Here is a 24118-nt window from a genome sequence, read left to right on the forward strand (position 1 = left end):
TCTGCATTTCATACATCACCTATTAGAAGCATGTAAATGAAGCTGTACCAGAGTTAGGCCAACTCGGTGACATGTCATGTTGAAACAAGTTCCACATTCAAATGAGTTGTTCTGCCTTGTCCAACTAAAGAGAAGCAAGGCCCTCCTGCACTGTCCTCCGTTAAAAAATTAGAAAAGAGTTGGAAACAGGGTGCTCGAGAGGACTGTTGCAAGGACTGGCCTGTCTTTGGTGGTTCATAAATCATTTCACTACCACCATAATTACTGCTCAACTTCTTTGCACTCTGCACACACATGTTCTGATTTTAGCATTCTTTCAAACTATTGTGGCTACTACTTCCTGGGTGGTGGTTAACTTTTAAGCCATTGTTTTATTTGTTTTTAAACTTACCCAGATGGGTTTTCTCTGTTTACCTGTTTCTGTTTTGGAAAATTATTCCTTGAAAATAGATTATTTTCTTTACTTGTTTATTCCCATTCTTAGATACGTGTGTGTGTGTGTGTGTGTGTGTGTGTGTGTGTGTAATCACAGACATTTTCTAGGCAAGCAATGTGCTTTGAGACATCAGCTATAGTATACCACCTACATTTTAGGGGTATTGCCTTTCTGTGCTGTATTACATGAACACGTTTTAGAGGAGAAACCAAAATTTGCTTCAAGTAAATGTCCTTGAGCTAGAATGTAGAGACTCAGACTGGATCCCCTTGGTTTTTTACTCTTTGGCATATCCAGAAGGTCTTAGAAAGTTTTGGACTATTGCATTATTTTTTTCAGTATTATTCTTTTATTTTTTATTTTTTTAAGTATATATTTTTATTATGGTATTATAATTTTCCCAATTTTCTCCCTTTATCCCCCCTTTGCCCTGCACCCCCAACCCTCCAGTATTCCCCTCCACTTAGTTCATGTCCATGGGTTGTACATGTAAGTTCTTTGAATTCTGTGTTTTCTATACCAGTCTTATCCTCTCCCTGTCTATTTTGTGCCTACCAATTATGCTTCTTATTCCCTGTACCTTTCCAGCCCCATTCTTCCCTTCCCCCTCCCCACTGAAAACCCTCCATTGGATGTCCATTTCCCTGATTCTGTTCATGTTCTTGTAATTTGCTTAGTATTTTTTGTTGTTGTTTTTTTAAGGTTCAGTTGTTAATAGTTGTGAGTTTGTTGTCATTTTACTGTTCATAGTTTTTGATCTTCAATTTCTTAGGTAAGTCCCTTTAACATTTTATATAATAAGGGCTTGGTGATGACGAACTCCTTTAACTTGACCTTATCTGAGAAGCGCTTTATCTGTCCTTCCATTCTAAATTATAGCTTTGCTGGACAGAGTAATCTTGGATGTAGGTCCTTGCCTTTCATGACTTGGAATACTTCTTTCCAGCCCCTTCTTGCCTGCAAGGTTTCTGTGCTGACAGAAATCTGCTGACAGTCTGATGGGAACTCCTTTGTAGGTGACTGTGCCCTTATCTCTTGCTTCTTCTAGGATTCTCTCCTTCATTTTAATCTTGGCTAATGTAATCATGATGTGCCTTGGTGTGTTCCTTCTTGGGTCCCACTTCTTTGGGACTCTCTGAGCTTCCTGGATTTCCTAGAAGTCTAGTTCCTTTGCCAGATTGGGGAAGTTTTCCTTCATTATTTGCTCAAATAAGTTTTTAATTTCGAATAATTTGAAAATTAGAAAGCTTGGCACCCCTATAATTCGAATTGGCACCCTTATAATTTGAATATTGGAACATTTCAGGTTGTCTCAGAGATTTGTAAGACTCTCTTCACTTTTTTGAACTCTTGTTTCTTCATTCTGTTCCAGTTGGATGTTTATTTCTTCCTTTTATTCAAGATCATTGATTTGAGTCCTGGTATCCTTCCTGTCACTGTTGATTCCCTGAATATTTTGCTTTATTTCACTTTGGGTAGCCTTCATTTGTTCTTTCATTTTTTGACCAAGCTCAATCAGTTCTGTGAGCATCCTAATTACCAGAATTTTGAATTTCACACCTGATGGTTGGCTATCTGTCATCACTTAGCTCTTTCATTGGAGTTTTGCTCTGTTCTTTCATTTGGGCCGTATTTCTTTGTCTCCTTGTACCTGTTAAGTTGTAAGGGGAGTTGTAAGGGGGTGGGGCAACCCTTTTTGCTGGTTGTGGCACTGTCTGGGGGGGAGGGGTCAGAGAGGGAATGATGCAGCTCACTTGCTGGGCTCTAGACCCACTTTCCACCAACAAACTCTTGTGTGAAACTAGGAGTTTCTCCCACCATGGCAACCCCTGCTGAATGGACTGTTACATTATTTAGAAATTAATGTCTTCACCTAATGGTATGGACATAATTTTGATGAAATCTCAAAATCTCACTCCTTCTAAGATACGTATATATATATTTACAAAATAGGATAAGGTGCCTTGGAAAGGCTATTTTTACATTAGATTTTTTAAATTAACATTTCAAAAAAATCTCTTACTTTCTTCAAAACATTGAAAATGATGGGTGCATTATTAATGCAAGAAATTGCTAATTTGGAGAACTTGCATACTCAATTTTTTAAATTGTTTATTTTTTGGTTTGTTTTTGACACACATCAATTTTATATTGAATGAATGTAAATGCAAACTTGGAGCTCCCATGCTTTGTCCTTTTTTGTTAAATCCTGACTCAGAGGAATCGCTAGGAAAGGGTTGATATCAAAGAAATCTGGAATCAGAATTCTGGCTCTGTCACTGACTTAGCTAGGTCACCTTGGGCAAGTGAGGTGCTCAACCATTTCAAAGTTAACACTCTAAAACCAAATCTTCTATCTCCTTCCTCAAACCTATTGGTTTGCTGGTGCCACTCTCCATCCACTTATCCAAGCCCGCAATTCTGGATATTTTACCTCCTTATCCTCCGTATTCACTAAGTCAACAAGTTCTGCAGTAATGCCTCCTAAGTAAATCCCTCTAAGCTGCACTGTCTGATACAGTAGCTACTAGCCAGTGGGGCTGTTGAGCACTTGGTGTGTAACTAACCAAATGGAGATGTGCTGTAGGAGATACACACCAGATTTTAAGACTTGGTGTAAAAAAGCAATAAACTATCCCATGAATAACTTGTATGTTAATTTTATGTTGAAATAATATTTTTGGTATAGTGGGTTAAGTAAAATATGTTATTGATATTTACTTCATGTGTTTCTTTTCCTTTTTTAATATGACTTCCAAACTTGTAGTTACACTTGTGGCTTGTTCTGTTTCTCACGGACAGCACAGCTCTAGTCCATCTCGTCCTCTCCATCCTTCTATCGCATTCCGACTCTTCATTTCTAACTGTGCTGCTCTAATAATTGACCTCCCTACAGCGTGAACCTCAGTGGGAGCGCTCTTTCTGAAATGAACAGCAGACTGTGTTACTACCTTCCCTGCTACTACAGCCCTCCCAAGGCTTCTCATCCCATAAGCCCAAGGCCCTGTATGCAGTGCAGTCTTGATGTTTGACCCCGTGCACCTCTCAGCTTGTCTCTCACCTTCTCAGCTCCTTCCTCCCACCTTGCAGTGTATATTCTGCTGATCCTCAAATTCCTGTTTTCTCCTAAACATAAGCTGCTCCATTCATCTTTGCCTTTGCATTTGCTGATTCTTTAATCTAGAATGTTCTCCCTTTCGTCCTCCCGCATCTGACTGCAGAATTTCATTTTAGCTTTTAAAACTTTCTGTAGGCCCCTTTTTCCTCCCTCCCTTGTAGTGGTTCTGTCGGCACCTTGTACCTACTCCTGCTGGCCTCTGAGCTCCTTGAGGGCAGAGACTGTGTTTTGTTCATCCTTATGTCTAGCTCTGCTGAGGGCAGCTCCTGGGTTAAAGCAGGTACATTCATTTGATGATCTTTTGTATTAATTTTGTGTTAGAATTATACACACCATAGTGATTTGTTTATTTGTCTGTCTTCCTACTATGGGATGAATAGTAGGAAGAAAGGTGTCTTTCTTTGAAGAAAAAAGTGAATTTTTTAAAAGATTTTATTTATTTATTATTTTTTAGAGAAGGGAGAGAGGGAGAATCATCAATGTGAGAGCGAAACATCAGTTGGTTGCCTGTCAAACACACCCTCACTGGAGACTGAACCTGCAACCAGGCGTGTGCCCTGACTGGGAATCAAACCAGTGACCTTTCACTTGACAGGGTGATGCCCAACCAACTGAGCCAGTTAGGGCTGGAGTCTTATTTTTTTATTTTAAAATTGAGTGCAGATCTTACATTTGAAGGTATCACAACATCTCTGTGTTTGCTTTTAAAATGAAAACGAGATTCTCTCAAAAAATAAAACCTAAAGTAAGAATTTTCACTCCAGGAAGATGTGCCGTGTTATTTTTATAGCTTCAAATATCTCCAGCATAATTGCCAAGTACTCTTGTGTGTATACCCCGGTGTGAGAAATACAGTGTTCAACTTGCACACAAAAGTACATGGAGGTTTCCCATAACCCCTTAGGAAGGATGGAGCAGGAGATGCTGATGGGAAAATCACAGTAACATTCAGCTGTAGAACAGGAGGCAGGACTAGAAAGGGAAACTTTTGAAAAGAAAGGAGTTAGGATTGAAGGTTGTATGGTATAAGAGGATTACTGATTAATAGTGTGGATTTGAAGTTAGAATTACTTCGGTTTTAAACCTAGTTCTACTATTTACTGGTCTGTGACCTTGAGCTAGTTCCTCGACCTTACTGAGCCTCACTCACCTCATATGTAAAAGGGCATTAGGAACAGGGTGCGAATAGTGGCACCAAATCCAGAGGGTGTCTATGAGCATGAAGTGTGATGATGTTTATAAAAATACTTGAAATGCTCAGTAAACGGCTCAGTAGATCATGGCTGAAGGAAGAAAAGTAGAAGAATCTTCTTTGTGGTTGTGAATTTGTAATCTATGTGCCTGAAAAAAGAGCCTCGAAACAGCTCTGGAGTTCATCCACGTCTCTGCCTTGATTAGGAAGGAACCGTGAAGACACTTGTCTCATACATCTGATTCCTCCTCACCCTCTCCCACAAATCACATCCCCATTATTGCTTCCTGTCATTTCCACTTTCTGCGTCTCCATTTCTGCAAGAAAAGCAGAAGCAAGGGAAACATGAGGGTTTGGGGATTTCTCAAAACTGTTCCTAAGTTCTCATTATTATGTTATAGTAAACTATAGTTATGTGAAGATAATATTTGCCAGATCTTTTCACTGGGAAATACAAAGGAATTTCCCCATAAATGTCCAATAAAAAGTTAAAATTACTTACATTTTAACTTTTTATAGACTAGGAATTGCTGTGCTGAGCATAGACAGCATGTGAATTACAGTTATGAGAGTTCTTTACATTTAAGAAACCCTCTGGTTTTTCCTCACTGAACATTTTGCATGTGGGGAAACTTTGGCTCTTAACCTGCCTCAAGGGCCCAAGGTACATTGGTAAGCCTGAAGTATCAAGTTTAAACATAGAGCCTGCTATTTTTGTACCTCAAAAATGGCAGAATATTAGTAACTCATATGAGTTGTAATACAAAGCACATGTGTGCTTTGCATCACATATAAAGACTTTAAGTGTAAATGTATACTGTATTTTTCAGACTATAAGATGCACCCCCCCTCATTATGATTGGGAGGAATAATGGTTGTTAACGCTGCTGTTGGTTTCTGTTTACATTTACATTGGTGAAATGTTATTTTATGTTATTAAATATTTTACCACATTTTTTGCTTCAAAAATTTTTTTCTTATTTTCCTCCTCTAAAACCTAGGTGTGTCTTGTGGTCCAAAAATTACGGTAATGTACAGAGAAATAAAATTAACACTCGGGCACCCACCAGTCATGTTAAGAAACTCTCTCTGTGCCCAGTCCAACCTTCACCCTCATTCTCCCCCGCCCCACCCCATCTCCAGCCAGATAACGTCATCCTGGTGATAGTGTAATTTTTTTGGCTTTTCATTATTTAGGTTTGAAAACCTGAGTAGCAGGCACAATCCTAGCTGTGTGAGGAAGGACAGCTATTAGATGACAGCTCTCTCAAGAAGGTAAAGGGTCACCCTGACTGGTGTGACTCAGTAGACTGAGTGCCAGCCTGGGAACCCAAAGGTCACCAGTTGGATTCCCAGTCAGGGCACATGTCTGGGTTGCAGGCCAGGTCCTGAGTCGAGGGCACACAAGAGGCAACCAGTTGATGTATCTCTCACACACTGTTGTTTATGTCGCTTTCCTCTCTCTCTTCTTCCCTTCCCCTCTCTAAAAGTTAATAAATAAAATCTTTTTTAAAAAATAAACTGTATACTTTTTTTAAAAAGAAGCTGAAGGGTCTTTTGTTCATCATCTGGTGTTGGCTTCTTAGAGCTTATAAGAGCCTTTTGTGAAGTCAGGGTTTAAGGTTATGAATGAATCTTGGGAAACAGAGGGTTTACCACAGTGAGGACATCTGGCAGAGTCATGGTCTGGACCAGGTGTATGACATTTAACAGAAATCTGGTCAAACAGAATAGGCTTCTTTTTACTGCCTCTAAATGCACTCTGGATTTCGTCCAGCTTTCAGGAGTAGGTCAAAGAAAAAAATTTGCATTTTTAGTAAAATGCAAGTTTTCACCGATCAGGCAGCAGGGCCCGGAGGGGAGTATAGTAACTTCAGCCTGTGGTTAAGACAAGCCAAGTACAAGCTCACACAGGCATTCTGTTCTATGCTCAGGTTAAAATGGTAGGGTGATGGCAGTGGGGATCGTGCTGATGACTGTCCCCAGTGCGGCTCTCTCTGGGATGACTCCCAGTCTGGACTAATCACCCTCTGTATCTGACATACAGCCATTATCCTGAGACCTCTCTTCACCATCCTCTGTAATTCCCATCACCTTCCTACTGTATTGGGTCTTCTCTTTCCTATCTTCCTATTTTTCTTGAATGTCTTATTAGTGGAAAACATTCTCCAAGGAGCTACTTAAGGAAAGGTGCATGGGAAGTAAACATTTTGAGAGTCCCCATGTCAGTAAATGTCTTTATATTATTCACATACATGATACAGTGGCTGAAAATAGATCTCTAGGTTAGAAATAATGTTCTTTCAAATTTTTGAAAACTGCTTCATGTTTCCGGTGTTACGCTTAAAGTCTGAGGACATTCTGACTCCTAATCTTCTCTATATTCTCTGCTTTTTTTCTCTCTGAAAGTTTTTGGAATCATATGTTTCCAGCTTTTTAAAATTTTACTGTAGTGTGAGTTGGTATGGTCTATTTGCCACCCATTGAGTTGGATGTGAAATGGACTATTTTATTCTAGAATCTGGTATCTTTCAGTTTGGGGAAATGTTCTTTGGTTATTTCATTGACGACTTCTTCATTGACACTTTCTCTGTTCTCTCTTTCTGTTTCATTCAGCTCTCACATCCCACAGACTGGTCCTCTAAATGTCTTATATTTTTAAATTTCTTTTCTTTTTTCCTGGAAGGCTCCCTGATAATGTTCTGTTCCTGCCCTTCTATTCATTCTTTTTATTCATGGTTGCAGTCATGTTTTAATTCCTAAGAACTTTTCTTTATTCTCCTCATTTAAAAAAAACAAACAAAAAACCTGTTCATAAATGCATGATGTTATCTCATAGGATTTTAATGAGAGGTTTTTTTGTGGGGTTTTTGCCTTCTCCCTATAGCCTTGTTTTTTCAGTTTCTTGTTTTCCTGATTTGTTTTAGACTCTCCACAGCTGTCTGGTAATTCTTTGCTATCTGCTTCTGATTAAACGAATTCATTGGAAGCTCAAGTATGCAGGTGGGGCTTGTTGACTGTTGACCTTCTGCTTGGATGATCTGGGTGGGCCATTTGTTGGGGAATTCCCAATCTTCATAATCTTTAGGATTTTTTTTTCTCTTTTGCTGGTCAGATTCCCCGAAGGAAAGTTGCCAGTCCCTCGGCTGCGGCGTAAAGGCCTTACTGCCAGTGTTCTGAGAGCCAAGTAAGGGAAGCAAGGGGTCTGGGTTTCTCAGCACTCTGCATTCAATATGCATACATTCACATAATTCCTATTTTCAGTATGATACTTACACTGTCACATGTGCTTGGTACTTCGGTCTAGAGACACTCTGATTTACCACATCCAAGTAATGAACCTTCAGACTTTAGCATCTTGCAGAAACAATGGGTGGGGCAGGGACCACAAATCTAGGAATCAAATGCTTCTTCAACAGCTTTCAACAGTTTCAGCTGAATCCTGTCAGTTCTCCTAATTAAAGCCACATACCTCTAATTTAGCCTCGTGCCTTTGCCTTTGAGAAGCTGAGTTGGTTCTCAGCTTACCCCTCTCCAAAGTGACTGTTAGAGCTGCAAAGTCAGTTACCTGTGTGTCCATCCACCATTCAGCTTCCAGATTTTATTGCTATTGTCTCCCCTCTTGTTCTCCAAGTTTTTGCGGGGTTGTCATTTTGGAAGAATTCTATATTATAGTTTTAATGGGATTTAAAGCGGCATTAGATGCATGTTTTTCTTTTGCCTTTTTAATCTGAAAACTTATTTTCTACTCTTAACAAGTGTCAACAGAAAGATTAACGTAAAAATCACCCAAGTCTGTGATAATGCCAAAAAAGTTACTTTTAATTTTTATTTGGGGGCAGTGAAAATACAGTGGGGCTGGTGGGGATAAAAAAACTAATTAAGGCTGTACTGTCTAATAAGAGCCCAGATGTGCTGACGTACTTTTCCATGTGCTTCGTATCTATGTGCATTTAAATTAACCCTCATAATAACCTAATTTGTATCTCCATTTATCACGGATGAAACAGAGGCCTGAAGTATGTAACTTTCCCAAGGTCACACAGCTCTGACGCAGTGGCACCGGAATTTGAACCCAGGCAGCCTAATGCCAAAGCTTGTGTTCTTAGTTACTGTTACTATACTATTAACTAATAGATGTAGATTGGAAAAGTTTCTTTTATGTCTATCAGTTTTATTTACTGTATAAGCCCTTCCACTGCAGAGCTGTGTGAATGGCTTGGGACATTAACTGGAGATGTGCAAGGTGTCTTTTATATACCTGGGTCTTTTATCTATTTTTAACTGACAGGATTATTTCAGAAAGCAAAATCAATAGCCATAGTATACAATTATGTGTGGCTTTGTCCAGGACAAAAGATATGTGGATCAGCGCAGCCATGGAGAGACTACACACATTTGCAAGCTTCCAGAGCCCTGCTCATCACATTCTTTCTCCTCTAGTCATTAAATGGTGTCTTGTGAGCCAGAAAGTATTTACATACTTTCCCAGTGTGAACCAGTTATTCCCTGTACATGGACTGGATCTGGGACCCCGGGGAAAACTTTTTTTTTTTAAACTCTCATCCACAGATATGCTTAGAGGAAGGGGTGAGAGAGAGAGAAATTGATGTGAGAAACATCAGTCAGTTGCCTCCCACAGGCACCCCCACCAAGGATCGAACCTGCGATGCAGGTGTGTGCCCTGACCGGGAATTGACCCTGCAACCTTTTGGTGTATGGGACGAAGCTCCAATCAACTGAGCCACCTGGCCAGGATAAAAATTTTTTAGTAAGCTTTTGTAAGTGAAAATTAAATTGCATACAAATAAGTTCATTTATCTTCCAAAAATTTGTTCTGAGTCTTCAAAATATTATCCTTTCCATGCTCTTACTGATAAAAGAAACACAGATATCTCATGGAGAAACTAGAAAAACCAAAGAATGCTTATGAATGGTTGGAGAAAAGTCACACTATGAGTTAGGAGCCAAATCTTCAGTCCACTAGGCAGCTCTGACTCTAATCTAGCTGGGGAAATCCATCCAGGCCAACAGTTTAATCGTTTTCTAAAAGGCTGGATAATTGTGTGGGTGCTGATGGCACAGAAGGAGACATGGTACGCAGGAAACACATCCCACACTGGACAGGATGTTCCCAAGACAGGAAGGTTATTTCTCTTCCTCGGCAGAGTTGTTGCATTAACTAAAGACAGCATGAGATCATTGAAATCTCCCTAAAATACCGAAGACTGACGAAAGCAGGATATAGGACATGGTGAGTCTAATGTAAATCAGTGGGATCATGTGTGATATCATATAAAGTAATAGTATTTTGTGTATATACTTTCTTCGAAGAGATTCCAAGAGCTTTACAGTCGGTTTCTCCATTTTCTTGTGCTCAAAGCACATGGCCCCAGAGATGGAAGCAGGACTCCAGCACAGTCTCAGTCTCTCCTCCCTGGAACCACACCACCAGGCTTTTGCGGCTTCCTCTACTTGAATACCACTCAGTGAAAGCTTCTCTCCCTCCCCTCACCTTGCTTCTGCTGCTTCTCTAAAACACATCCTTTGCTCATCTTCTTCCATTCTCTCATTTCCATCAAGGGCTAAGCTGTGTCTTACATGGTATTTGGCTCTTTAACAGTTCCAGCAATGAAATGTTACTAATCGTTCTTTAAATGAACAGTATCCTCTCCCTCTGTGTGTGTGTGTGTGTGTGTGTGAGCAAGCAGCAACAGCTGTCAAAGGTAGAACTGAGGCTGAGACAGCAGCAGTGAATAAGAGGCAAATGAAAACATGATGGGAAGCCTCAAGCCACAACTTTAGTAGGTTTCCCACACTCTCTTCCTTGGTGGCATTTTTAGAAGTACACAGAAAATATGTTAAATATAGCAGTCACTTAAGGACTATCTCTGGGGCAGGGATTCTCTTCACAAAACTTTGCTTAAAAGAAAAATGAGCCCTGGCTGGTGTAGCTCAGTGGACTGAGTGCAGGCTGTGAACCAAAGGATCCAGTTCCGTTCTCAGTCAGGGCACGTGCCTGGGTTGCGGGCCAGGTCCCCACCAGAGGGCATGCAAGAAGCAACCACACATTGATGTTTCTCTTTCTCTCTTTCTCCCACCCTTCCCCTCTCTCTAAAAATAAATAAAACCTCTAAAAAGAGAGAAATGAGAGGAACAAAGACAAAGGGAAGGGAACTAGATATTAGCTTACCTGCAGACAGTAGGAACATAGAAACAAGTAGAAAACTCCATCGTTCTAGTGTGAGTTATGATGGGCCTTGTTTTTTCTGCTGTAAACTTTGTGCATCAATTATAAACATAATGTTTATGGTCTTCTGAGTCCAAGAACACTGCCTCCATAGAGGTCATTAGTCACTGTGTGCATCCTGGAGTGGTTTCACATTCTTAGTGTGTGGGAAATAATTTTCAAAATTAACTAATGCATGTGAAAGAAAAGGATCCACAGAGTCTTTCTTTACTTTTCTTGCTTTCTCTTGTCTGCGTTTGACTTAATCCCTTCATATCCTGAAATTTAGCCAGACTCAGATAGAAAACCTCCCATCCTCCGTTCCAGGTCAGGCCCCAAGTTACTGTCAGGTTGTCTTCAGTGAAACAATAGCGTAAAAAGTCCGTATGCATTTCCTAGTCTTAATCTCCCAAATGACTGTGTAACTGGTATTAGAAATTGGTATTCTTTTACGTTGAAACAGTATCCAAGCTACTTGTGGTAATTTTAAGAATTTCTTTTCTGTTTTTCATGGAATTTTATGTCTCTCCACTTATAAATAGCTAAAAATACTCTCTTTGGCATCGACATTTTGTTTACAGTTAGCTTGCTTTCCTTCCGCAGCTCAGTGCTGAAGCACACCTGTGTGTGTCTGTGTGTGTGTGTGTGTGTGTGTGTGTGTGTGTGTGTAAAGAGCAGTCAGGTCAAAGACGAAATCACTTCACCGCCTCCCTAGTGAGGCCTCCGAAAGCTTAGGCCCATCAAGTGTTGCGAGGTCTGCTCCTCAACACCCTGCCCCGTCGGTCACAGTCTGCCCCTGTGTCAGCTGCTGACCATTTTCAGAGAGAACAATTTCTACTTTAATCAAGCTCTCCTTCGGTATCAGATCCTTTGAAGAAAATGGTCCATGGCTGAGAACAGGAATCTGGACTTCAGTTGTTCCTGAAGAACCGGTTGCACTCACTCATTTCACACATCAAGGAACAGCATCCGAAGCTGCCAGGGAGTGACCATGAGCACGTTTTCCATGGAGTGCATGTCTCTAAGTAGCTGAAAAGAATGGGGCTGGGGCCGGCGGGGGGAGATCCTGCCCCTAAAAGGCGAAGATAAGTACAGCTTCCTCTCTCCATCCCGAAGCCCCACGTTAAAGGGTGGGGATTGGGCAGAAGATGCAGAGGCAGGTGAAGAAGGAGATGTACTTCAGCGTTAACATGTGGCCTCTTGAGGCCACCGTGTCCAATGGGCTCCTAGATTCCCAAAGCCATTAAAAGGAGGAGACTGCCAGAGAGAGCATGCCCTGAAAGTCAGGTAGTTTTGAGATCTTTTCACAGAGAAATGGTAATGTGAGTGTTGACATTTTACAGTTTTCATTGATGATGGCTTATGAATAAATAATAACACTGTTGAGGATGGTGGGAGGGTACCTTATTCCTACTTTATAAATAAAGACATCTGAGTAAATAAATAAAATAGAAATTTGGAATTCCTGACTCAGGCCAGAACCCCAAACCACAGATCCTCTCCTGACAAATTTAGAAAGGTGTCTCTAACAGTAAGTAGACGGGAGAATGATATTAGAAGACTGATGCCTCAACTATGGCTCCACCCGGAAGTGCCTTTGACCAGATGTTAACATGGAACGTGGGACTAACATTGTCCACCCTGGCCGTCTCGCTCTGCAGCCAGGGCACCGAGGGCTGTGAATCTCCCCATTTTGCCAACTGCTGCTGTCTCTAGGCACTCCTGGCCTCCACCCTCGCCTGGGTTTTTACACTGTCTGCGTCTGCAGGCGGCTCCCTCTCCCAGTCTCACGCCAGCTCTGTTTCATCCGCACCACCACCCTGCCAATGACTCAGCTTCTGTTACACACAGAAAATAAGATATCAAGAAAAATGGCCTGATATGTCAACCTGTACGCCACACACCCACATGCTCCAACCACACAAGCAAACCAGCTGGTCTATGCACAAATCCATCTCTGTGCGAGACGTGTTCTCTCCACTGGTTCTCTGGACGGCCCTTCTGCCAGCTTTCTCAGAACCTCACTCTAGCAATTGTGGCTTCTATGCTTGTGTCTTCAGCCTCTACCTCACTACTAGCTTTTTCTGATCAAAATATAAATATTCTCAAGTCTCTTCCATTTTTTAAAAAACAAAACCAAAATCCTCCTCTCTTCACAGTGAAGCTTTTGGGAGGCTGGAGGTTTGGAAGAGGCCATAGCACTCTGAAATGGGAAGGCATAATTGATTTGTTATTTTCAGTAAGCAGAATAGAGCCAAGCTTGTAAGACAGAGTGTCTGTGCACAAACTGCAACCTTATCCACACAGAGTTTAGGGAACCAACTGAAATCTCAGTCCCATGCCCCGCCCCCCACAATGGCATCATCAAAATGACTCCTCCAGGTTGCAGGGCACATTTTGGTGTCTCAGCAGGACTGATATTCTTAGCCTCCCCTTCCTTCTTGAAATGCTCCTTATAATCTTTCTGAGAGGTCACTGTCTCCTGATTTTATTCTGTCTCTAGCTATTCCTCAGCTTCCTTTAATGTTTTTTAATCACTGCGTGCCCATGATGTATCACATAATTGTACGCTTGAAACCTGTATAGTTTTATTAACCAGTGTCACCCCAATAAATTTAATTAAAAAGAAAAAAATCCCTCTTTTAAATAGTAGTATTCCTCAGGTTTCATCCTCATCTGTATCCTCTCCTCTTAGACCTCATCTGTGTGCTAATCATTCCTGCCATCGAATGTCCCCTGATGATTCCAGGTCTTTATGTGCAGCCCAAAGCCCTCTCCTAAGGGGCAGAGTCAAGTAACTGGCGCCCCCCGGATGTCTCCCACCTGGGAACTCCACCAGCTCCCCCTCGCAAGACCGTCTTGCCACCATCATTTATCCAGCTGTCCAGATTTGTTCTTGTTGATCCCTTTCCTTATTTCCCACATCCAGTCAGTGACTAAGGCTGGTCAGTTCTGCTTGACTCTCTTTGCCCATCTTCACTGCTGATGTCTCAGTCCTCGTTTTCTCTCACCTGAATTACTGCAGAAGCCCCCCACTTGATCTCCCTATTGCAATCCACAGTTTTGATCTCTAAATTGGTAGCCATGTCATGCTCCCGTTTTAAATCCTGTTTTCCCCCACTGCTTCCAGGTGGTAAAACACTCATCATGGCTTACAAGGACACCTGTGATCTGACCCCCACATTCATCTTCCAGCCTTATTCCTGGAACTGTTCATCCATGTCATCCTCTTGCACCTCTGCCTGAGCCACATTTGATGGCTTGCGGTTTCTTGTACTCAGCAGACTAACAAAGAGGCCCCACCTTCAACACACTGCTCCTTGTCCTCGGAAACTCCCATTTCTTGTCTGGACAATTCATCTGAATACTCAGCGTCAGCTATCTCTTCCTCTGTGGAGTCTTTCCTGGCCACCCTCCCAACGTCAGTCTGATTTAAGTGCCTGTGCTTTCTGCTTAGCCCTTATTAGATACCTCACTCATTTGACTCCTGGAGGTTAGGCATAAATGTGTCTTTACATCTGTATCACCAGTACCCCCTGCCTCGTGACTGATGGAGAAGGTTCTCTTAATTTTTTGTGAATGAACTGACCTTTTTACTTTATCAGGGCCACAATTTTAAATAGATGCATGTACACACACAGACAAAAAAATGAATCTCCTAAAGTCTCTAGGTCCAATTGCCACTTTATAGGAAACACAGTGGACTAGAGAATATTATACTTGATACCATACAGTAGCAATTGGCAAAATCTAAATGTGTGCAATTAAAATCCTTTAGACAAACAGCCACATTTTTTAAGTGCAATCAAGAAATTGCAATGCATGGAGCTAAAATTTTTAGATCCTGATTTTAAAAATATATATGGCTCAAATGTAAACACTGTAGATTTGATATTAAGGAATTATTGTTAATTTTTTTACATGTTGTAATGGTATTGTGCTTTTTTTTAGAGTCCTTATATTTAGAAATACACTCTGACATAGTCACAGATGCAAATGATACTCTGTCTGGGATTTGTCTCCCAATAAGGTGAGAGACAGAAGTGGGAGGTGGTACAGACACATTGGGTTGCCCGGGAGTTGACAACTGTGGCGCATTTTGTAAATTCCCACAGTAAAACACTGTGTTAGGCTATACATATGAAATTTATCAAAAAAATTATCACTTTCGCCATTTTTAAATGTATAGTTCAGTAGAATTAAATGTTTCACATTGTTGTGTCACCATCACCACCATCCATCTCTAGAACTTTTTCATCTTCCTAAACTGAAACATGAACTTTTGGCATGTGCCTTGACTGGGAATTGAACCAGTGACTCTTGTTTGCACGCCCGCGCTCAGTCCACTGAGCTACGCCAGCCAGGGCTGAAACTGTACCCCTTAAATAGTAACCACCCATTTCCCCCTCACCTGGCCCCTGGCAACCACCACTTTAAAAAAATATTTATTTATTGATGAGAGGGAGGAAGAGAGAGAGAGAGAGAAACATCAGTGTGAGAGAAACACTGATTGGTTGCCTCCCACACATACCTCAACCGGGGGCTAAACCTGCAACCCAGGCATGTGCCCTGACAGGGAATCAAACCCATAACCTTTCAGGGCACTGGACAGCAGTCCAAACCAATTGAGCCCCACTGGCTGGGCACCATTCTATTTTCTGTCTATGAATTTAACTATTCTACTTACTGCATATAAATGGAATCATCACTGTTTTTCCTTTTGTGTCTGATGTATTTCACTTAACATCTCCAACTTTCATCCATGTTGTAGCATGCGTCAGAATTTTACTCCTTTTTAAAACTGATTAATAGTCTATTGTAAGTATACACAACATACTGTTTTTATATTTATTTAGTGATGGTCATTTGGGTTGATTCCAAGAATTTCTTTCCTGAAGGTATCCTATAATGAGTATTATATAATGAAATACATTGATTATGGCTGGCTTGCTGTAGAACAGGCATAGAACTTCTAAAGTTTGTAGGCATTGGGTCCCAAATGTTTTGGAGTTTTTGAAGATCTCCAGTGCACACAACCCAGGAAATGCCAGAGACTGCAGAGGAGGAGGTAAAAAGTTAAGAATAGGGAAAGGAAGTTCCACTTGCTGTTTAGGATTACTCAGAAAAGCTCTTGCTCCTTCTCCCACCTCCTAGGCAGCTTTTCTACTTCCTGCGCATCCCTCCGCAGTTATTTCTACACATGCAGCCCTGCCAAGAGTTTTTTTACCCTAAGCTCAGGAACTACCTTTCATCAGTTTCATGTCAAAAATATGTCTCTTAAGAGTAAACAAATCCCTCTTAATCTTTTCCTACAGGAGGTAAACCAAATTAGAATGGAAGCCAGACCAGAAAATATTTGAACCAAATATTAAGCTAAAATGTATTCTCACTCTTCTGATTTTTTGAGAATTATTCTTCAGACATCTTAAGGAGCAATGTGAGGGATGAGGGGAGTAGGGTCTCAGGGAGGGGAATAAGGTCTGATCTCAGGTGAACCTTGAGGTACTGGGTACCTGGAGTTCTGGAACCAATTTGGAATTTTAGATATTTTCTAGAACGCGCTATACTGTTTATTTGCTCTACTATGTAGCCCAGATTTCAGACATCTTAGGCAAGTCCAGAACTGTCCAGAGTTCTCCAGGTTATGAGCAGCCCAGAGTGGCTCTCGGCTTCTCTGATCGGGACCACCCTGAATTTAAGGAAACTTCTGCATCTCTCTCCTTTAAACCTAATAATCCCTCTTTGTAGTCTCAAGGGGAGGATTCTGCTTTGGGGTAGGATGTTGACCATCCTGTATATAATGGATATCTGTCACAGACCCCTTTATCCTTCCTAGGAAGGCCTGGTTTGTTTTAGTTTTTGAGGTTTTGGAGGAGGTTTTTTTGCTCTTTATTTACCTTTTGAGGTATTTGTAGAATTCATGTGCAGATGTAAGAAATAATACAGAATAATCTCATGTGTCTTTACTTAATTTCCCCCAATAGTAACATCTTGCCAAACTAGTATTATAATATTACAACCAGGATATTGATGTTGATAGTCAAGATAGAGCATGTTCATGGCCGCAAGGATTCGTCATGTTGCCCTTGGATGGCTACGCCCATTCCACCCCTCACCCCACCACCTCCTTGCCCCTGGCCATTACTAATCTTTCTCAGTCTTTTTAATTTTCTAATTTCAGGAAGGTCATATAAATGGAATCAGACAGTACATAACCTTTGTTGTTTGGCTATTTTCACTCAACATCATTCTGTGGAGATCAGTCCACAACGTTGTGATATCAATAGCTTGTTTCTTTTTATTATTGATTAGTATTCGATGGTTTGGATGTACACATTTTTGTCTAACAGTTCACCTGTTGAAGGACATCTAGACCATTTTCAGTCTTTGACTACTAGAAATAAATCTAAGTAAGTAAATATTTGTGTACAAGTTTTTATGTGAACATGTCTTCCATTTCTGTGGCATAAATGCCCAGAAGTGCAGTAACTCAATTATGTGGTAATTGCATGGTTAAGTTTATATTTAAGGTTTTATTTAGTTGTATAGTTTCATAAGAAAAAAGCCAAACTGTTTTCCAGAGTGCTTATAACATTTTAAATACCCACCAGCAATACATGAGTGATTCAGTTTCTCCACATCCTCACCAGCATCTGCCGTTAGCATTATTTTTTATTTTAGCCTTTCTAGTAGGTGTGTAGTGATATGTCTCTGGGTTGTAATTTGCATTTCTTTGATGGCTAATAATGTTAGACATATTTCCACACACTTATTATCTGTATGTCTTCTCCAGTGATAGTTCCTTGCTTGTGTTCTATATGGATCGTTTGCTTTTCTTTAACTGTTGAATTTTGAGAATTCTTTATATTTTCTCCCCATCTGTAACTTGTCTTTTCATACTTTTAATAGGGCTTTTCACAGAGCAACCATTTTTCATTTTGATGAAATCCAGCTTCTCAATTTTCCTTTTAGGGACTGTGTTTTAGGTGTCAGATCTAAGAACTCTGCAGAGCTCTACATCCTGAAGATTTTTCTCCTAGGTCTTTTTGCTAAAACTCTATAGTTAACATTTTACATTTAGGTCCTTTTTTATTTGATTTCTTGATTTTTTTCTATATGGTGTGAGATTTAGGTAGTGGTTCATTTTTGACTTATGCATGTCCCTTCGCTCCAGCACCATGGGTGGAAAAGGCCGTCTTTCTGTGGCATGTTTGTGTGGGCCCATTTCTGGGTCACCTCTTCTGTTCTCTTGAGCTGCATATGCCTATCCCTCCACCAATGTCACACACTTTAGATTACCGTTGCTATATAATAACACTTAAAATGGGGTAGACAAATTTTTCCCACTTTATTCTTTTTTTTTAAAATTGTTTTAGTTCTTCTTATTCCTTAGTCTTTCCATATATGTTTAGGATAATCTTGTCTGTATCTATTAAAAAAATTTTGCTGGAGTTTTAATGAGGGCATTAAACCCATATATCAATTTGGGGAGAATGGCACCTATGTACTATCTTGAGTCTTCCCATCCATGGACGTGGATGGTGGTGTTGAGTATTGCTATCTACTTGCTGATTTTCTGTCTAGTTCTTCTCTCAATTATTGATAGAAGAGTGTTAAAGTCACCAACTATAACAGTGGATGTCTGTTTCTGCTTTCATTTTTATCAGCTTTTGTTTCACCTGTTTTGCAGCTCTGCTCTTTGATGTACACATTTAGGATCACTGTATCTTCTTGGTCGAGTGACCCTTTTATCGTATACTGTCCCTCTGTGTCTCCAGTGATTTCCTTTGCTCTGAAGTCTACCTTATTTAATATTAATAGTTACTCCAGATTTCCTTTGATGAATGTTTACATTATATAATTTTTTCTATTTACTTTCCAGTACCCTATACTCATATTTGAAGTGAGCTCTTTGAGATAGGATATAGTTGGACCATGTTTTTTAATCCACTCTGCCAAGCTCTGTCTTTTAATTAATGTCTTAACACTCTTTATAGTTCATGTTACTGAGGTTAGGGTTTTTGCCTGCCACTTTATTTTTTGTTTTCTGTCATCTCTGGTTTTTGTTTTTCTGTTTATTTTTCCTGCCTTCTTGTAGGCCATTTGAACTTTTTTTAGAGTTCCAGTTTTATATATTGTTTTGTTTTGTTTTGTTTTTTTAGTCATAGTGGGTTTTAATGTACCTCTTTGTATAGCATTTTTAATGGTTGCTCTAAGGATCACATGTATAACATGGTTTATAAAAAGTCTGTATGGATTTTTCTATAAAATAAAAGACATTTTCATTTTCACCAATAACTTTATTGATTTGGATATTTTGAGTGTGTCAGCTATTTCCCACATGGTATAACATTGCTTGTCCTTAATGTCTTGATTTGATCAATTTCTTTCTTTTTTTAAGATTTTATTTATTTAGTTTAGAAAGGAGAAGGGAGGGAGAAAGAGGAAGAGAAACATCAATGTGTGGTTGCCTCTCACGCACCCCGTACCAGGGACCTGGCCCGCAACGCAGGCATGTGCCCTAGATTGGGAATCAAACTGGGAACTCTTTGGTTTGCAGGCTGGCACCCAATTCACTGAGCCACACCAACTAGGGTGTTACTAATTTCAATTGGTTGCCCAGACTATGGAGTATCGTCCAGCAAGAAATCTCCACGAAACTTCACAAACCACTTTTTACATGTTCGATCAGTCACAGCAACTTCTCCATACACTGCACAAATCTTTTTTGAATTTCAGTTGCATTTTTACCTTTCTTGAAATAATAAGCATAATATGCTGAAAATGTTGCTTTTCTTCCATCTTCAATATTAAATTGCTAACCAAAAATTCACCAATTTTGATGTTTTTTTAAATGCACGCTGTTATGACAGCTGTCACAATAAGTCTTACAAAATTGTTTCCAATGAAGTTAAAGACAACTAAGTGCTGCTATAGCCATCTTACGGAAAAAAACAAATGAGCTTTTTGGCCAACTATATATATATATGTGTGTGTGTGTGTGTGTGTGTGTGTGTGTGTGCATATATATATATATATATATATATACACATACACATATTCATAGACACACACATATTCATACACACACACATCATAGTCTGCTGGTGTTGTTTTAAGTCTCGTTAGACCGCCTCTTTCCTGGCTCATTGGCTAGAGAGAACATGTCTTTGTTGGTCTTATTTGGTCTGCTTTCATTGGCATTTCCAGGTTGCTGTCATGTCCAGTTGCAAGTCTAGGATATATGAGACAAAAAGAAAACCCAAGGAACTCACCAGCATGTCAATCCTCATGTCCCAAGGTCCCTGGCCAGTCCTCCTTTTCCTCTCTACCTTTCAAAGCTTTGTGTTCGTGTTCATTTTATATTTAATGTCTCAAGGTCTTTACTCGTATTTAGCGGGAGAAATAGGGATAGATATAATACATCTACACTATCTTCCCAGAAGTGGAAATTTCTCCCAGTTTTATTTTTGACATAACATATAATTAAGGTGAATCTTCTGTTTCTTTACTATTCTGAGTATACCTATGACTCCAACCCAGTGTTCTGCCTTGGCATTTACCCCAGAGGAAGTGGCTCGTGACTGTCACAGAGTTTGAGTCCAGTGCCTTTAATCTGTATTCTCACTCACCTTTCCTTCCTGTGTCTTCCCTGTATTGTCCTCTGTGATGTCCTTTTCAAAGAGCTGCTTCTAGCAGATACCTCTCAGCCACAAGATGGTGCCCCAGAGTAGTTCAAGCCAAGCCTTTCCTGCTCTTCCAGGAGCCTCTGTCTTTAACTAATGTTAGTCATTAGGCTGTGATCCCTACCGTGTGCCTTCTACATAGGGAGGCCAAGATGTGACTGCCGAATGAACACAGTAGCTGTTATTCCTCACTTTGAAGAAAAGAACTATATTTTACTGGCTGTAAAGCTTTGGGTGTAGAGCCCTCACACTTGTCTTAGTGTATACTTCTTTTTTTTTTTTTTAAGAATATATTTTTTGTTTTATTTTTCAATGAAAGTTTACATTATTGTTTTATACTAGTTTCAGTTGAACGGTGTATAGGTTAGACAATTATGTAACTTACAACATGCTCTCCCAGATAAGTCTAGTACCTACCTGGCATCATATGTAGTTATTACAATATGATTAACTAAATTCCCTATGTTGTGCTTAACATCCCTGTGACTATTTTTATAATTGCTATTTTGTACTGCTTAATCTTCACCCTTTTTACCCATCCCTGTAAACCACCTCCTATCTGGCAACTATCAATTTGTTGGATAAGTACTCAAGTGGAATTCCTGGGTCATATGGTAGTTCTATTTTCAGTGTTTTGAGGAGCCCCCATAGTAGCTGCACCAGTTTACAATGTCACTGACTCTAGTTGTTTGTTGATTAGTGATGATAGTCATTCTGACAGGTGTAAGTTGATATCTTATTGTGATTTTAATTTGAAGTTCTCTACATTTAGTTCTCTACAAACTAGTCATGTTAAACATATTTTCTTATATGTTTCTCTGTGTATTAACTCACATTCAGTGGGCAAGTTGTGTCGATTCTGTCTCTTAATTCTACGGTTAATAATTAGGCGTAGTAAAACCAACTACTCTTTCCTAAAATAATGAGACTAGTAGGATACATATATATAAAAATCCAAAGCAGCCCTGGCTGGTGTAACTCAGTGGATTGAGAACAGGCCTGTGAAGAGGAAGGTTGCTGGTTCAATTCCCAATCAGGGCACATGCCTGGGTTGCAGGCCAGGTCCCCAGTAGGGGACACATGAGAAGCAACCACACATTGATGTTTCTCTCCCACTCTTTCTCCTTCCCTTCCCCTCTTTGTAAAAATAAATAAAAAATATATATTTTTAAAAATCCAAAGCATCTTAGTAATTAAAAAATTTAGCCCTTACTAACTCACTGTTTTCTACATGTGCATTAGACATTAGAGGTACTAAAGCAATATTTGACAGCTGACCAAATAAATGAATGAAATTTTATTGGTTATAGAATTTTAAGCCCTGGCCAGTGGTTCAGTTGGTCGGAGCGTTGTACTGTACACCAGAAGGCTGTGGGTTCCATCCCCAGTCGGAGCATACACGAGAGTCAACCAATCAGTCTCTCTTGCTCTCTCCCTCTCTGCCTCCCTCTCTCTCTAAAATCAATAAATATATCTTCAGACGAGAATTAAAAAAAGAATTTTAAATATCTTGAAAACCTGCATGGGAAGAAATTATGAGCAATAAGAACCTAGCCTAAAATCAGTGCCTTTCCAACCAAGACCCAAGAAAATTAAGGATTTCTTCAGTGACTTTGAACTTGTGATTTTTAAAGGCTCAGCAAGTCTTATAAATTAAAGAACTTTTATATTTCTGGTACACTATTATAACATAAATGATCATTTTTCAGTAGCTTTTATTTTATTTTATATAATAGCTTAGTTTAATAGGCTGCACAAGAAAATAATATCTAGATTTTTATTTACAAAAGACTGACTACAGGCAAGCTCACCAAAGTACTAGATTTACCAAAAATCCAAGGCTAGACTTTTAAGAGGAGTTCCTGTGCACGGAAGACAGGTGGGAAGTGGAGAGAATGGGAGTAAACGCACTGACTGGAAGATAGGCTACGAGATGGAAATTGACAGGCCTTTGGGAGGAAAAGGGAATTCTAATGAAAAGAGCAGTCTCTGCAGGATCGTGACATGGAAAAGTTAGCTGAAAATTCCAGCTACTTACATACTTTAAAAATAAGAAGCACAAACCTTTACTAACACGAAAACATGCAAAATACCAATATATAAATATACGAAAGCTGAGCTATATTGATTGAAACGGGGTTGGTATGTACTTGTACGGGAGCCAAACCCCATCTTCCTGGGCCTCCTCATCTCTATCCCAGTAGACTTTAGGGAACACAGTTTAAAAATAAATCTAGTTTATACTTATTTTTTAAAATGTTGTTTAAACCCTGGATCCAATAGGGCCTGGTCATTGGGCAAGTGTTAGACATTAATTTGTAAAAAGGAAGCATTTTCCTCAGACTTACAAAGATGGAAATTATTTTAAGGAATGTTTTCTTACTCCTTACCAGAAAAGTGTTTCACCCCATTGAGATCACCAGCTGGAAGAATCACCCCACTTACTTGAGATTCTTCCTTCCTTGACCTTCTTGGGGTCCGGCTTTGTGTTTTTTAGCTCTTGGGTGTGGTCTCTCAACTAGCCAAGCAGAATCTGCACGTGCTGGTCCTGGGCCGGAAGCACATGCTAAATTCACGTGCCCAGTGGAAAAAGGATGAGATGGAAGAGGTGCGAAAGCTAGCCAGCTGTTTCTTTGCTGACAACATGTAAGTACTGCAGGTAATAACTGAATTACACTAGGCTCCTGTCATCTGCTTGGTAGTTACCTATTTTCACCATTTCTTTTTTTTTTATCTTTAAAAATATTTTATTTGTTTATTTATTTTTAGAGAGAGGGGAAGGGAAGGAGGAAGAGCGGAAAAGAAACAGAGAGAGAGAGAGAGAGAGAGAGAGAATTGGCTGCCTCTCACTCATCCTCTACTGGGGACCTGGCTCGCAACCCAGATGTACACTGACTGGGAATCGAACCAGCAACCTTTGGCTTACAGGCTGGTGGTACTCAGTTCACTGAGCCACACCAGCCAGGGCTATTTTCACCATTTCTTAAAGTGCATATGTATGTATACTCAGCCTTATTAAAAAAAAAAAAAAGGAAAAAGATTTGAGGCAGTCATAAGGCCCTAAATAGATCCTTTAACAAATACTTTACAAATATGAGCACGTTCTGTGTTCCTGGAGAAACAGCAGTGAACAAGACCAACAAGTCTCTGACATCTTATGACTTACAGTAAACAGGTAAACAAATAAACAGGTTATATAATTCCAGGCAGCGATCAGTGCTATGAAGACAATAAAGCAGAGTAAGTAGATACGAAGGGATTAGGCAGTGGTAGGTCGGCAGGTAGTGGGCGGAATGATCAGGAAAAGACTTTGTCGGGGGGCAAGTCTGAAGGGAAGGAGTGAATCATTCGAGAAAAGGAGAGGGGTAGTGGGAAGAGCATAACAGGTAGAGGGAACATCAAGTGTTCAAAAAGCAGGAATGACCTTAGCATGTTGGAGGAAGGCAAGCCCGCCAGT

The 24118-nt window shown here is 40.1% G+C and overlaps 1 protein-coding gene across 2 annotated transcripts in view; it reads left to right on the forward strand.

Annotated features, from left to right (window-relative positions):
- PRORP (protein only RNase P catalytic subunit) overlaps positions 1 to 24118 on the forward strand; it is a 149785-nt gene that overhangs the window by 121066 nt on the left and 4601 nt on the right. For both annotated transcript variants that reach the window (XM_037136062.2, XM_053672530.1), the window contains exon 6: positions 23159 to 23307. In XM_037136062.2, coding sequence (XP_036991957.2) covers positions 23159 to 23307 — 149 coding nt within the window. The remainder of the gene's footprint in view (positions 1 to 23158; positions 23308 to 24118) is intronic.

The sequence above is a fragment of the Artibeus jamaicensis genome, unplaced genomic scaffold (assembly GCF_021234435.1).
Source record: "Artibeus jamaicensis isolate MK-2021 breed Jamaican fruit bat unplaced genomic scaffold, CSHL_Jam_final contig_760, whole genome shotgun sequence".
Lineage (NCBI taxonomy): Eukaryota > Metazoa > Chordata > Mammalia > Chiroptera > Phyllostomidae > Artibeus > Artibeus jamaicensis.